The sequence below is a fragment of the Equus asinus genome, chromosome 15, assembly GCF_041296235.1.
Source record: "Equus asinus isolate D_3611 breed Donkey chromosome 15, EquAss-T2T_v2, whole genome shotgun sequence".
NCBI lineage: Eukaryota > Metazoa > Chordata > Mammalia > Perissodactyla > Equidae > Equus > Equus asinus.
Genome location: NC_091804.1, coordinates 23568178 through 23581389, shown reverse-complemented (window position 1 = coordinate 23581389; position 13212 = coordinate 23568178). Strand labels below are relative to the sequence as shown.

The window sequence follows — 13212 nt, the reverse complement described above, 5'->3', positions numbered from 1 at the left end:
CTGTTAGGCTGACGTGTCTTCACCTGACGCCATTGCTTGGCCAGTCTTTAACGAAGGTAGTCATCACTGTCCTGGGCCCCATCTCTTCTACTGAGATTCTTCCATCCAGCGCTCAGGCTGAGCTAGCTTTTCTGTGGATTGGAACCAGTGTCCATAGCCAAGCAGTGCAAGGCACTCGAGTCCAACCCAAGAGTCCAGGGAACGTTAACAAGTGTTAATATAACAGGTGTTTTGTGTACAAAGGCAGTGGGCTGGCTCTTCATCTCTTTGACCTTCCATTTACTTGACAGATATTCAATGTCACCCCAATGAGTCGGATACCAGCTAGGGCCCCAAGGGAATCCACCTTGCCCTCTAGGGGGTGCATACCCTAGGATGGGCCTGGAGGCTCAGGGCTACCTTTCCATTGGATGGGAGGAGGCTGAAGGCTTTCTGTAGGAGGTGGCAAGGACTTCCAGATCGGGGATGGAGTGGGTTTGGGCGTTAGGTGTACTGACCTCTATAGGCCACAGGTTTGGGAGCTGAGAGGACAGAAGTGTGGATGCATTTGCAGGATCAGGGCTGCAGGGGCTGGTCCATCTTACCCTATCCAAGCGTAGACCCTGTACTTCAGACGAGTTCACATTTGTGAAATGTCTGGTACAGAGCAAGGGGTAGATCCCGGGCCTAGGACAAGGTGAAGCAATGTCCACCTTTCAGCCTACCAGCCTAGAAGGATCCACCTCACGTGAGGGAAACCAGACAGATGCCCACTTGCTCCCTGGTTGGCAGTGTTTGAGAGCTTCCCTTGCCCCAGATCCTTCTACTCTGACCTTGTTTCTTCCTTTCTTATAAATATTTGAGCACCTCCATGTGCCCGACAATCACCATCATCTGCGGGGCCCAGTTTGAGTCTAGTCAGTCTGTGCAAGGGATACCTCATGACCCCTCTGCATACGGCTAATTTATCCTGTGCAAAGTTCCAAGTGTCCTACAGCTGTCCCAAAGCCGTAGTCGGGGGTGGGCGCCGGGCAGCTCCCACCTGCCTACCGCAAATACGCAGATACGGGCAACAGTAACCGCCTGGAGTGGTGGCTGTGATGGAAGGTTCTCTGTCCGTGACCAGGTTTGGGCCTGACCCCTGGTGCCTGCTGGGAACTGCTCTTTATTGGTACACCCCTGCACTTCACTCCACCTCCACGGCCAGCGCCCTACTAAGCTGGGGCCAGTCGTGTCCGGCGCCCGCGGTCGCACCCCCACCGGGCAGCCCCCTGCCCCTCTGCCAAGCCTCCAGGCCCCTCGACCCCCGCAGTCGGGGGACACTTGCAAATCACATCCGGAAAGGGGGGGCGCGAGGGGCGGAGCGCGCCCCCGGGAGGAGGAGACCGCATCTCCCCGCCTCCCGCCCGCGCTCACCGCCAGCCGCCGAGCCGTCCCTCTCGCGGAGCCTGCAGTGTCGCCCGTGCCCCGAGCCCCTGCAGGCCAGAGGCTCCCGCAGGTGATGGCGGACGAGGGTGCGAGGGACGTGGAAACTGCTGCGCGCCCGTCGCCCGGCACGGCGCAGGGAGGAGGCGCGCGCCCGGGCCCCGCGGCTGGGGCCCGAGAAGCCGGGAGACGCGGGCACATCGACCCCGTAGCCGGCCCCGGGACCGCCTTGCCTGCCCCGGGGCGCCGGGAAGCGGCCTCTGTGGCGACTGACCGGAGCCCGGAAAACGGCCTTATCGAAGATGAGGCCCCAGAAACCTGTGGTGCAGAGGGGTGGAGGGCTCGGGTTGGAGCTGGCGGGAAGGCCGAGGAAGTGACGACTAAGGAAGGCGCCATCTTCGAGGAGGAGGCAGAGGGAGAGGTGGAGAAGCAGCAAGTGGGAGAGGATATGGAGGTGGTGGAGAAGCTGGTGGAGGAAGAGAAGCTGGAGGTGGAGGTGGAGGCGGAGGTGCAGGAGGGCCTGGGGCCCCTCAACCTGGATGGCCCGGTTGTGGACCCACTGGAGGCCATTCAGTGGGAACCGGAGGCTGTGAGCGCCCACGCGGATAGGGCCTACCTGCAACTCGAGCGCAGGTTTGGGCGCATGCGCCGCTTGCACCTAGCCCGTAGGAGCTTCATTATCCAGAATATTCCTGGCTTCTGGGTCACCGCCTTCCTGAACCACCCGCAGCTGTCAGCCATGATCAGCCCCCGAGATGAAGACATGCTCTGCTACCTGATGAATTTGGAGGTGAGGGAGCTCAGGCATGCCAGGACTGGCTGCAAGTTCAAGTTCCGCTTTTGGAGCAACCCCTACTTCCGGAACAAGGTGATCGTGAAGGAATATGAGTGCAGATCCTCAGGTCGGGTAGTATCAGTTGCAACTCGCATCCGCTGGCACCGGGGCCAGGAACCCCCTGCTCTGGTACACAGGAACCGAGACACTGTCCGCAGCTTCTTCAGCTGGTTCTCACAGCACAGCCTTCCAGAGGCCGACAGGGTTGCCCAGATCATTAAAGAGGACTTGTGGCCCAACCCCCTGCAATACTACCTGCTGGGGGATAGGCCCCACAGAGCCAGGCGAGGCCTCGCCAGGTGGCCCACAGAGGCTCCTTCTAGGCCCTACAGGTTCCAGTCTGGCTGAGTCCTGCCCTGGGACCTGGCCCCTACATAAGGTTCCCTTCTGCCTCCTGTGGACCTGTGCTTAGGCCAGTGATGGCACCCTGCTGTCTGCTTTCTCTTCTCTGCACTCTGGCCCCTCTGGACATTCAGTGGATGCAGCTCCAAGATTGTGGGCTTCGTGGCCAAGCCCTTCTGTTTCCATGTGGCCTTCATGCATCACGTGACTGTCACTTGCCAGTGTCTACTCAAGCACCCAATGCTATGGACATGTACGGCCATCATCTTCATGTCCTGGACCTTTGATCATGGCCTTCCCATCCATTTTTGACATGGGCACCCACAAGTCATTGCTAGAAGGACCAGTGCCTCTTTGAGGCCTACTACTTCAAGGCTACAAGGTGCTGGGCTTCATATTTATGCTGGTCCTGCACACTGTGTGGCAAGCTGAGTCTCATCACCCAAGATGAAATGGGTGCACTTGGTGCTGGCTGTCAACCAGACTTGTACATTCCAGGGCCTTGGGACCACAGGCCAGGCTACTGGACTGTTGGGCATCTAGCAGAGTGGGCATGCAGCCAGCAGAAGGCTGCTGGGCGTGGGTGAGGTCAAGGGCATGAAGCAGTGGGCAATGCATTGTTTGTGACCACGCTGCTCTTCTTACCCCTGTGTTGATCCTACCTTGTGGCCTACTGTCAGCTTGCAGAGGTCTGTACCATCGCCCTTCTCGTGAGTTTTGCCCAGGGGGCCACTAATCTTGTTACCTGCTCCCAGGTCTATAAGGTCCTCAAGAACTGCCTGTGGACCCAGGTGGGCCACCTGCCAATGCAAACAAGAGCTCCCAAACCCTCAGGAACTCTGCAGCACCGGCATATCTGGGCATTTGCTCAAGGCAAGGCAACAACGAGGTCCCTTCCAGAAGCCTACTACCCTGAGCCCGTCACTGGATTCACACAGAATCCAGCTCTACCATCTCCACCTGTTTTTAGGCCGCCAGGTTGGGGGTGCTGGGGAGGGGTGTTTCTGGTCATGTAGGCTGTCTGCACCTGCCTAGATCACACATCTTTTTATTTTCTTTAAAGTGACAGCTCAGAAACAGAAAATAAACTGAAGCAGCAAGGTTCTTCACAGACAGCTGAGGAGACGGCTTTCTTGTTGGCTTTGCCTGTCTTTGGTTGACTGCAGAGGGGGAGGTTGTTTTCTGCTACCCAGGCTCTCTTTGCCCGCTTTGCTCCCATGCTCCGCCCCCGTCAGCAAGGCCTGGGATCTTTAAGGGGGGAAAGAGCAGGGCTGCTGAACAGAGAGACCAAGACGTCTGGCTCCCCAGGGGAGGAGATAGTTCACTGTTTTTGTTTCGTGCTGTGTCATTTTAGACTAACTTTGGCCCCAACTCTACTTTCTTCTTCCAGCGCGTCCATACCTCCCCCGTGGGATCCTGTAGGTATAAGAGCCTAGCTGCCCCCACCAAGTCCCCCTCTGCAGGCTTTCAGGACTGTCTCCATTTAATTGTGGGGGTCACCATATCCAGGCCCCTTCCCATGGAAGGCCTTGTCTTCTGCTCCCCAGGCCCTGGGGAGACCTTGACACAAAATAAAGGAGCAAGTCCTCTCAGCAGGGGAGTGCAGGAGGGCCAGAGCCAGCCAGAAAGGCAGAGATGGCTGAGAGTCCATGGGGAGGTGGGAGGAGAGCCCCTTGATTCTTCCTAACTTTTCTTTTGTGAGGGAGATTGGCCCTGAGCTAACATTCATTGCCAATCTAACTCTTTTTCCTTGAGGAAGATTGTCACTGAGCTAACGTCTGTGCCAATCTTCTATTTTGCATGTGGGACGCCTCCACAACATAGCTTGAGTGGTGTGTAGGTCTGCACCTGGGATCTGAACCCACAAACCCTGGGCCACTGAAGCTGAGCGTGTGACCTTAACCACTACACCACTGAGCCAGCCCCACTTCCTAACTTTTTTGATTGACCAGTAGGTTTTTAAAATGAGAAGAATAACAGAACACTGCAACTTTAGAGGCTATCTCAGTCCAGGTATGACCTTGTGTATGTAGAAAGTTACTGCTATATATAGTTTTTCATTTTGCTGCTTTTAAGGAAGACCCTAGGCATCCCCTTCTCTGGTTCTTCAGACGGGGGAAACTGAGCTGTCCACGCCTGCTTGTTGCTTTTAGTTGAGAACATTTATAAGAATGTCAGTGTAATCTTTCTCTGCCATTTGGAAACTTTGTAGCTATTCAGGATTGTAATCAAGTTGTTGTGGTCTGTTAATATCACCCTGTACTTAGAAGTAGTTTGAATAGGGTGGTTTTGTAGGACTTAAGACCGGAAATTGTTACCATGTTCCTCATGTTTTGTGAGGATAACCTCCAAAAATAAATCTGTAACTCTGATGGTCTTGATTCTGAGCCCCAGTGGCCATGTTGTGATTGACATTGCTGTAACTGACATCTCTGCTTCTAAACAGAGTATTCATGAGGTACCTTTGTCCAGTTGGAGGAGGAGTCGGCACTTTGTCTTCTGTATGCATGATGAAAAAATAAAAACCTTTCAGTCTGGGGAAAAAATAACTGAGAACATGTTACTCCCCCCATCCAAAATCCTCCATTGGCAGGCGAAAAAACCCTCTTAAGTCCTTATCGTGGCTGACAAAGCCCAGCATTTTCTACTCCATGCAGCCATCTCCCATCGCTCCCCCTCACTCCCCCACACTCGCCTCTCTGCTGCTCCTTAAACAAACTTTGCACTTTCTAACTTCAGGGTTTTGGCACTTGCTTTTCTCTCTCTGGAGTTTGCTTCTTGCAGATATTCTCATCGCTGGCTCCCTGAGTTTCCAGGCCTCAGTCAAATGCTTCTTGAGAGGCCTTCCCTGCCTGGCCTGTCTGTAGAGTCACCACGGACCCCTTCCCGTCTCTTCTTCCCTCCTCTCGTGATTTTCTCCATGTCACTTGTAACTCTGAGGTGATCTTGTTTTCTTACCTTCCTTCCCCTCCAACATGTGTCAGGAGAATAGGGACATATCTGTCTGCTGCTTTGTCCCACGTGCACCTCAAAAGTGACTTGTGTGAGCGAATGACTACCAGCTATGTCAGAGTGTTGTGCTGGGCCCTGACAGTGTGGATCCTGCCCAGAGGATTTCAGTTGGGCAGAGAAGGGTGGGGGCAACGAAGGGTGACCATATAACTTGTCATCCAGCTGGAACACATCTGGGCGTGAAAGGGACACTACTAATAATTAAACCAGGACAAGAGGCCTAACTGAGATATAACAGTCACCCCAAAGAGACAGCACCCACCGAAGTCCAGCTTGGCATACAGCTCATCCACACTGGGTGACGTGGGATCAGAGGATGGAGACTTCTCTGAAATGGACCCTGGACCTGGGCTTTGAAGCCTGGGCCGTGGTCTAGAAAGGGGCTGGAGAAGGGAATTCCTGACAGAGCAAACAGCACGATCAAAGGCGCTGGGATAGAAAATGCATGATGTGTTCAGGGCACAGCATGTGCCCTGGGTGTGATTGCTGGGCAGAAGGAAGGCTGTTGGGGGCTCAGGCCGTTTTCTGGAGATAGGAACTCTGAATGCAAAGTTGAAGCATTATCTCATGGATAATGGGGAGGGGTATCAGATGTGCTTCAGAGGTGGGAGAGCTCACAGGGCAGCTGGAGGCAAGGGGTGGGGAGTGTCTGCAACTCTGGCTCTCTAATATTTTCAGTTTGAATCTTATCCATCTGTCCAGGCTGCAGCTCTTCCAGGAAGCCCTCCATGATTGCCCCAGCCCACAACAATCTTTGCCATCTCCCAAGTACAGCTGAGAACCCGAATTTTGGACACCAGTGCCTAGCTGGACTGCACCCTCTGAGTTGCTCTTTCATGCTAAACACTTGTCCCTGACGCTCCCAGGGGGTTCCTGGCGATCCAGGAAGCTGGCACCCCATGTGGTTTGCCTGCCCTGCACCTGGTGATTGGCAGGTGCACTTTGGCTCCTGCAGCCCAAATGTGGGTCCAGCTGCATCCTACACGTCCTTAGGCCCTAGACAATGGTGCTTACAACCCAGCGCTTACCTGATCTTTCTGCTGCATGATCAGTGGCGTGCTTCCTTCATACTGTGACTGACTTCACAACTGTGTGTCCCAGCCGCCCTTCTGGGACGTGAGTCTCGTCCTCAGAACCCAGTCCTGCTGGCTCACTCGTTTGGTCCTGAGTCTCTCATTTGTTTATCCACACATCTTAGCACCTGCTCTGCACTGCGCACTGGGGGCACAAGGTGACTCCATTCAGATCTCTGCCCTCAGTGGGCTTAAGAGTCCAGTGATGTGGCTGAAAACAGTGATAACCACCGACATTTAGTGAGCACCTACTGTGTGCCAGGGGCTTGTACAGATACAGCAGCCAGAGTGGCTCTCTAGACTTGAGTTGGGCCGGGTCTTTCCTGCGCTCCAGACCCTCCAACGGCTCTGAGTGCATGCCGGAGGAAGAGCCAGGGGCTCCTCACAGCCTGCAAGACCCTCAGGACCTGATCTCGCCACCTCTCCAACCTCATCTCCCACGCCTCTCCTCCTCCAGATCACTTTGCAGCAACACCAGCTCCTGCTAGCCTTCAAACCTGGCTCACGACCCGGCCTGGGACCTGCTCCATACTTGCATGGCTGGCTCCTCGGCTCATTAAAGTTTCTCAGCTCACCTGTCACGATTTCACCTCTTCTGGGAGGCCTTCCCTGACCACCCTTTCTAAAAACACCGGGTCGCTCTCCCTCCCCCTTCTCTGATTTGGATTTTGTTATACTACTTACAACCACCTGACGTTATCTTGTATATTCACTTATCCATCTGCCCTTTTCTCTACGCTCGTGGGGACTTTGTTTTAGTCACTCCTGAATACCGCTCACCTGGAATAGCACCCGCACAGCTGGGGGCTCAGAAACTTGGTGAAATGACTGATTGCTTCACACCTTCGAGGTTAAGAAGGGTCTTCCAGGTGGCGAGAGGAAGACTCTCTCTAGGGATAGGAACTCTGTATGGCCCCAAACAGCCCTTTCCAGCAGCTTCTGGAATGGAGGCGATGTCTCTGGGCCCATTCTGTCCCTCCCACAGAAAGACGGCCGCCTGGCTTACACGTGCTCGGAGGGTGGAGGGAGGAGGGCAGGGTGAGGAGGGGCTTCCTGCTCTCGTGGGAGAGCAAACGAGAGCCTCTGAGCCCAGGGTTTTGCTCACCTCTGCTCTCAGGGGTCTGCCCTGTTCACTTGGCCTGGGAAGGAACTTTGAGCAAGTTCTTTTCAATCAGAAAAATCTGTCCAGAAACTATAGCAAATAGCTGTTACCTGTAACCACCCTGATCACGGCTTGGGGGACTTGGATATTTTCTTTCAAGGACATGATTTCAGCACAAAAAGTCAAGGAAGTCTCTGATATCTGCTTGTCTTTGCTCAGCAGCAGAACTAAAGGTTGACTTGGGTTGGCGGACTTTGAAGCCCCCACCCCCTAGGCCCCACCATCAGAGCTGACTCAGGACCTCAAGGGGACAGCACAGATGTGGAGCAGGCGTCAGCTGGAAGGCTCCTGATTCCTCACTGTGTAGCCTGGGGCAGTCTTTTCACAGCTCTTAGCCCCAGTTTCTCATCTAAAGGAGAACTGGGAATCCCTTAGCAGAAGGAAAAAGTCCCTTCAAGGTGCCTGTCCCTCCACATAACACCTCCAGCCTTCCCGGTGGCTAGCTTGGCGATAATGCTTTTGGCTGCATCTAACAGAAACTCTAACTTTAATTGACTTAGAGATGTTTTTCCTTCTGTGAATATCCAGAAGTGAGATGGGCTTTGGGGCTGTTTGATTCAGCGGCTCAATGATGTCTTCAAGGACTTGGGCCTTCTTCTGTGATCTGTCACTCTTCCTGTTGGTTCCATCTTCAGATTGGTGCCAAGATGGTGGCAGTAGCTCCAGGAGTCACTTTGGCAACTCCAGAGAAGGTGAGTTGTGTCTTCCCAGGCCTCCCTTAAAATGGAGGAAAGCTTTCCTAGGAGGCACTCTAGACTTTCCAGGGCCTGCCTCTCATTGGCTAGAACTGGGTAACATGTCCACTCTTGAATCAGTCATTAGCGAGGAGGATCACAGTACCATGACTTGCTTGGACCAAGCATTAGTAGTGAAATGGATGTCTGCCCACAATGTCCAAGGAGATAGCTAAGACCATCATCCCTAGGAGCTCAGTCCTAATTCGGCCCTTCTGTGTGACCTCCCAGATGGCACTTCCACCCCACGATGGCCCTCAGGGTTAGAGGGTGCTGACTTCTGGGCTAGCACAAGTCCAACTGCAAGGTTTCTGGACCTAGAGAGTTCCTTAAGTCCAGCCAAGTCACTGCCAACTAAGCTTCCCAGGAGTCAGGCCCTTTAGACTCACCTTGGAGGGTGAGGGAATGATTGAGCGCCTACTGTGTGAGTGACCCTTTCACGTGCAGAACTCACACAGTCTTTCATAGAGACCCTGCGATCTTACAGGTAGAAAAGGTGGCAGTAGAGACTTCTGCTTTTAGCCAAGATGGAATAACAGAATCAGATTATCCTCCCACCTGAAACAAGCAGAAAAACCAGACAAAATACATGAAATGGTGGTTTTCAAGGCTCTGGACATTGACCAGTAAAGGACAGGGATCTCAGACGGGAAACAAGCCAGGTAAGCGCTGTGATAGCCCAGCTCACTACCTCGAGAGTTTTCAGGCTGCAGCACAGGGAGGGGGACTGAAGTCCCTGAGTTGAGGAGATGGTGCTGAGAGTCTGGGGAGAACAAGGTGATACGAGTTCATAGAAGAGAAGACCAGAGTGAGCTGCGCAAAGAAAGCCCTGGAGATCTGCAGAGGGTGCCCTTGGGTATTCGTCAGAATATGAATCAGCACAATGTGTGAGGAAACAGCAGAGGCCAGGTCAGAGCACAGGGAGGGTTGAAGGGGACAGTGCCTGGCGATCACCTGAGTGGGGAACAGTGTCTATTCCCACCAGCCACGGCACTGGGGAGATGATCATAGGGAATTGGGGAGAATATGCAGAAAGGTCTTGCCTCAATTGTGGCCAATAATTAGGCCTAGAATGAGCACTGCTCTAGAATTGCCTAAAAAATCTTATGAGCAAGACCTGAAATGATTAAGCTATTTCCAAGTAATTTAACTGTCCCAGAACAAAGCTCAAAAAGATTTACAGGATTACAAAAATATCCAGCACATGGGGCCAGCCGGGTGGCGCAGTGGTTAAGTGCGCAAGTTCTGCGTCGGCGGCCCCGGGTTCGCCGGTTTGGATCCCGGGTGTGGACATGGCATTGCTTAGCAAGCCATGCTGTGGGTAGGCGTCCCACATATAAAGTAGAGGAAGATGGGCACGGATGTTAGCTCAGGGCCAGTCTTCCTCAGCAAAAAGAGGAGGATTGGCAGCAGTTAGCTCAGGGCTAATCTCCCTCAAAAAAATAAAATAATAATAATAAAAAAATGTGAACCTATATACTGAGGACTACAAAATATGGCTGAGAGAAACTAAAGAACTAAGTAAATGGAGAAATAGCACTTGTACATGAGTCAGAAGACTCAACATTGTTATGATGTCAATTCTTCCCAAATGATCTACATAGATTTAACAGAATCCCAAATGACAGTCCAGCAAGTGTTTTTGTAGAAATTGACAAGATGATTTTAAAATTCATATGGAAATCAAATGGCCTAGAAACTCTGAAAAAGAACAAAATTGGAGAGCTAACAACACCTGATTCTAAGAATTATTATAAAGGTACAGCGATGAAAAGTGTAATATTAGCATAAAAGTAGATCAATGGAACAGAGTGGGAATTCCAGAAATAAATCCACAAATATATGTACAACTGGATTTTGTCAAAGGCACAAAGGCAAAGGAGAAAAGATAACCTTTTCAACAAAGAGTGAAAAAATGAACTTGGGGGGCCGGCTCCGTGGCCGAGTGGTTAAGTTCGCGTGCTCCGCTGCAGCGGCCCAGGGTTCGGATCCTGGGCGCGGACATGGCACCGCTCATCAGGCCACATTGAGGCAGCATCCCACACCCCACAACTAGAAGGACCTGCAACTAAGATATACAGCTGTGCACAGGGGGGGTTTGGGGAAATAAAGCAGGAAAAAAAAAAAAAGAACTTGGATCCATACTTTGCACCATATACTAAAATTAGCTCAAAATGGATCATAGACCTAAAGGTAAACCTAAAACTGTGAAACTTCTAAAAGAAAACAGAGGAGGAAATCACTGGGAACTTAAGTTAGGGAAAGATGCCTTAGATATGACACCCAAACCAAAATCCATAAAAGAACAAACTGATAAATTGGACTTCTTCAAAATTAAAAATTTCTGCTCACTTAAGAGAATGGAAACACAAGCCACAGACTCGGAGAAAATCTGTGCAAAGCAGAATATGTAAAGAACTCTCAAAACTTAATAAAAAACCTCCAAGGAACTCAATAAAAAATGGGCAAAAGATTTGAACAGACATTTCAGCAAAGAAGATATATGGATGACAAATAAGCACATGAAAAGTTGCTCGACAATAATTTGTCACTAGAAATATGTAAATTAAAATCACAATGAGGCCGGCCCGGTGGCACAGCACTTAAGTTCACACTTTCCACTTCAGCAGCCCAGGGTTCGCCGGTGCAGATCTCAGGTGCAGACATGGCACCACTTGGCAAGCCATGTTGTGGCAGGCGTCCCACATACAAAGTAGAGGAAGAGGGGCACAGATGTTAGCTCAGGGCCTGTCTTCCTCAGCAAAAAAAAGGAGGATTGGTAGCAGATGTTAGCTCAGGTCTAATGTTCCTCAAAAAAAGAAATCACGAGATGCTATTATGCACCTGTTAGAATGGCTAAAATTAAAAAGATTAAGCATAGCAAGTGTTAGGATGTGGAGTGACTGGGAACTCTCATATAATGCTGATGGGAATATAAAATGATAACAACCACCTTGGAGAAGAGCTTGGCAGTTTAGCTTATACACCTACCACACGACCCAGCCATTTCACTGCTTCACTTATTCACAGCAATTTTATTTGTAATAGCCAAAACCAGAAACAACCCAAATGTCCATCAGTAGATGAGTAGATAAACCAATTTTGGTATAGCCATATAATGTAATGCTACTCAGAACTAAAAGGGAATGAACTGATATACAGAACAATATGGATGAATCTTAAAATTACAATGAATGAAAAAGACAAAAAACAGACTGACTCTATTTATATATAAAGCCCGAGGAAATGCAAACTCATCTATAGTGACAGAAAGTAGATCAGTGGTTTCCTAGGGATGTGAGAGGCTAGAGGCGGGATTACAAAGGACATGAGGACACTTGGGTTGATGGACATGTTCACTATCTGGATTGCGGTTATGGTTTCATGGTGTACATATATGTCAAAATCTCAAATTGTGTTTGTCAATTATAGATTTTATACACACACACACACTATACGTAAATACATGTACATAACATTCCTTAAAAAAAGGCAGCTATAGCAGTGGTTGGAAGAACAGGTTTTGGAGTCTGGCTGCCTCAGTTGACTACTACCCCAGCACCACCTGGCATGGGACCCCCAGCAGGCTACTTCAACCACCTGGGGCCTCAGTTCCCTCCTCTGCGAAAGGGGACTAATATCAGGACATGCCTCAGAGGATGATATTGAAGATTAAATGGACTACAACACAGAAGCGTCTGGAACATGGCATGCATTCCATGGATGGTGATCAGCACCCTGCTCAGCAGAGGAAACAGGCTTGGAATTGGAGGGGGTGGGGTATATAGGCAACTGTTGTTTTTGTTTGCTTTGCATCCCTTACCGTGGGAAATTGCTCTTTCCTCATCACTCATTCCGAATGATCCTTGTGGGGCTGGAATTCACAGTATCCAATACCCTTGGAGTATGCAGCCCGTATTAGTACTCTGTCCCCCTGGATCTAGTGACTGGTCCAAGATGTGCAAACAGCAACCAAGCTGGGCACATCAGAGACTTTTCCTGGGATTCATCTATGCGGAATATACTGAACTAGGGAGGGAGGTGTCTTTTTCCTCTGGGTTTCCAAAATGGCTAATGTAAGCCTGGAACGATCTGTGCCGTGCCCTCCCCACTGCCCCCATAGGGAAGGAGACTGTTGATAATGGGACAGAGTGGGCGAGAGAAGCACAGTGGAGAACGGGAGAATCCTAAGGCTGTCCTTTGAGTCCCTGGAACCATCTAGACCTGAAGCCAAACCACTCCTTTTCTTGACGACTTACGCAACAATCAATTCCCCTTGGGGCTTAAGCCAATTTGACCTTTGTTTCTACTGCTCACAATTGAAGGAGTTCCATGACAGACAGGTCAAGTGAGTTGGCAGTAAAATATAAGAGCTGGGAATCTAAAACCAGGCCTCACCGCTCCCAAAGCTCACACTTGATCGCCGTTTCCTACTTGTGGGACCGGGGGCAAATGCCCATGATTCAGCATGGAGGGGCCGAGCAGATGGCAGAGGCTGCGACCTGCAGCAGGCAGGGGAACAGCAGTGGCCTGAGCCCTAGAAAGCCTGACGTGAGACTGAGCTTGGAGGGAAACCACTCAGCTCAACCATTTAGGGAAGCTGTCTCACCTCAGACCCCTAACATTTGCAAGAGCTTCAAGAGACATGAC

The 13212-nt window shown here is 51.1% G+C and overlaps 1 protein-coding gene across 1 annotated transcript; it reads left to right on the top strand.

Annotated features, from left to right (window-relative positions):
* Positions 1-1184: 1184 nt before the first annotated feature.
* LOC106833729 (putative testis-specific Y-encoded-like protein 3) lies at positions 1185-4962 on the top strand. The gene has a single exon (XM_014845059.3). The coding sequence runs from the start codon at positions 1481-1483 to the stop codon at positions 2585-2587; it is 1107 nt and encodes a 368-aa protein (XP_014700545.2). The 5' UTR covers positions 1185-1480; the 3' UTR covers positions 2588-4962.
* Positions 4963-13212: the final 8250 nt, after the last annotated feature.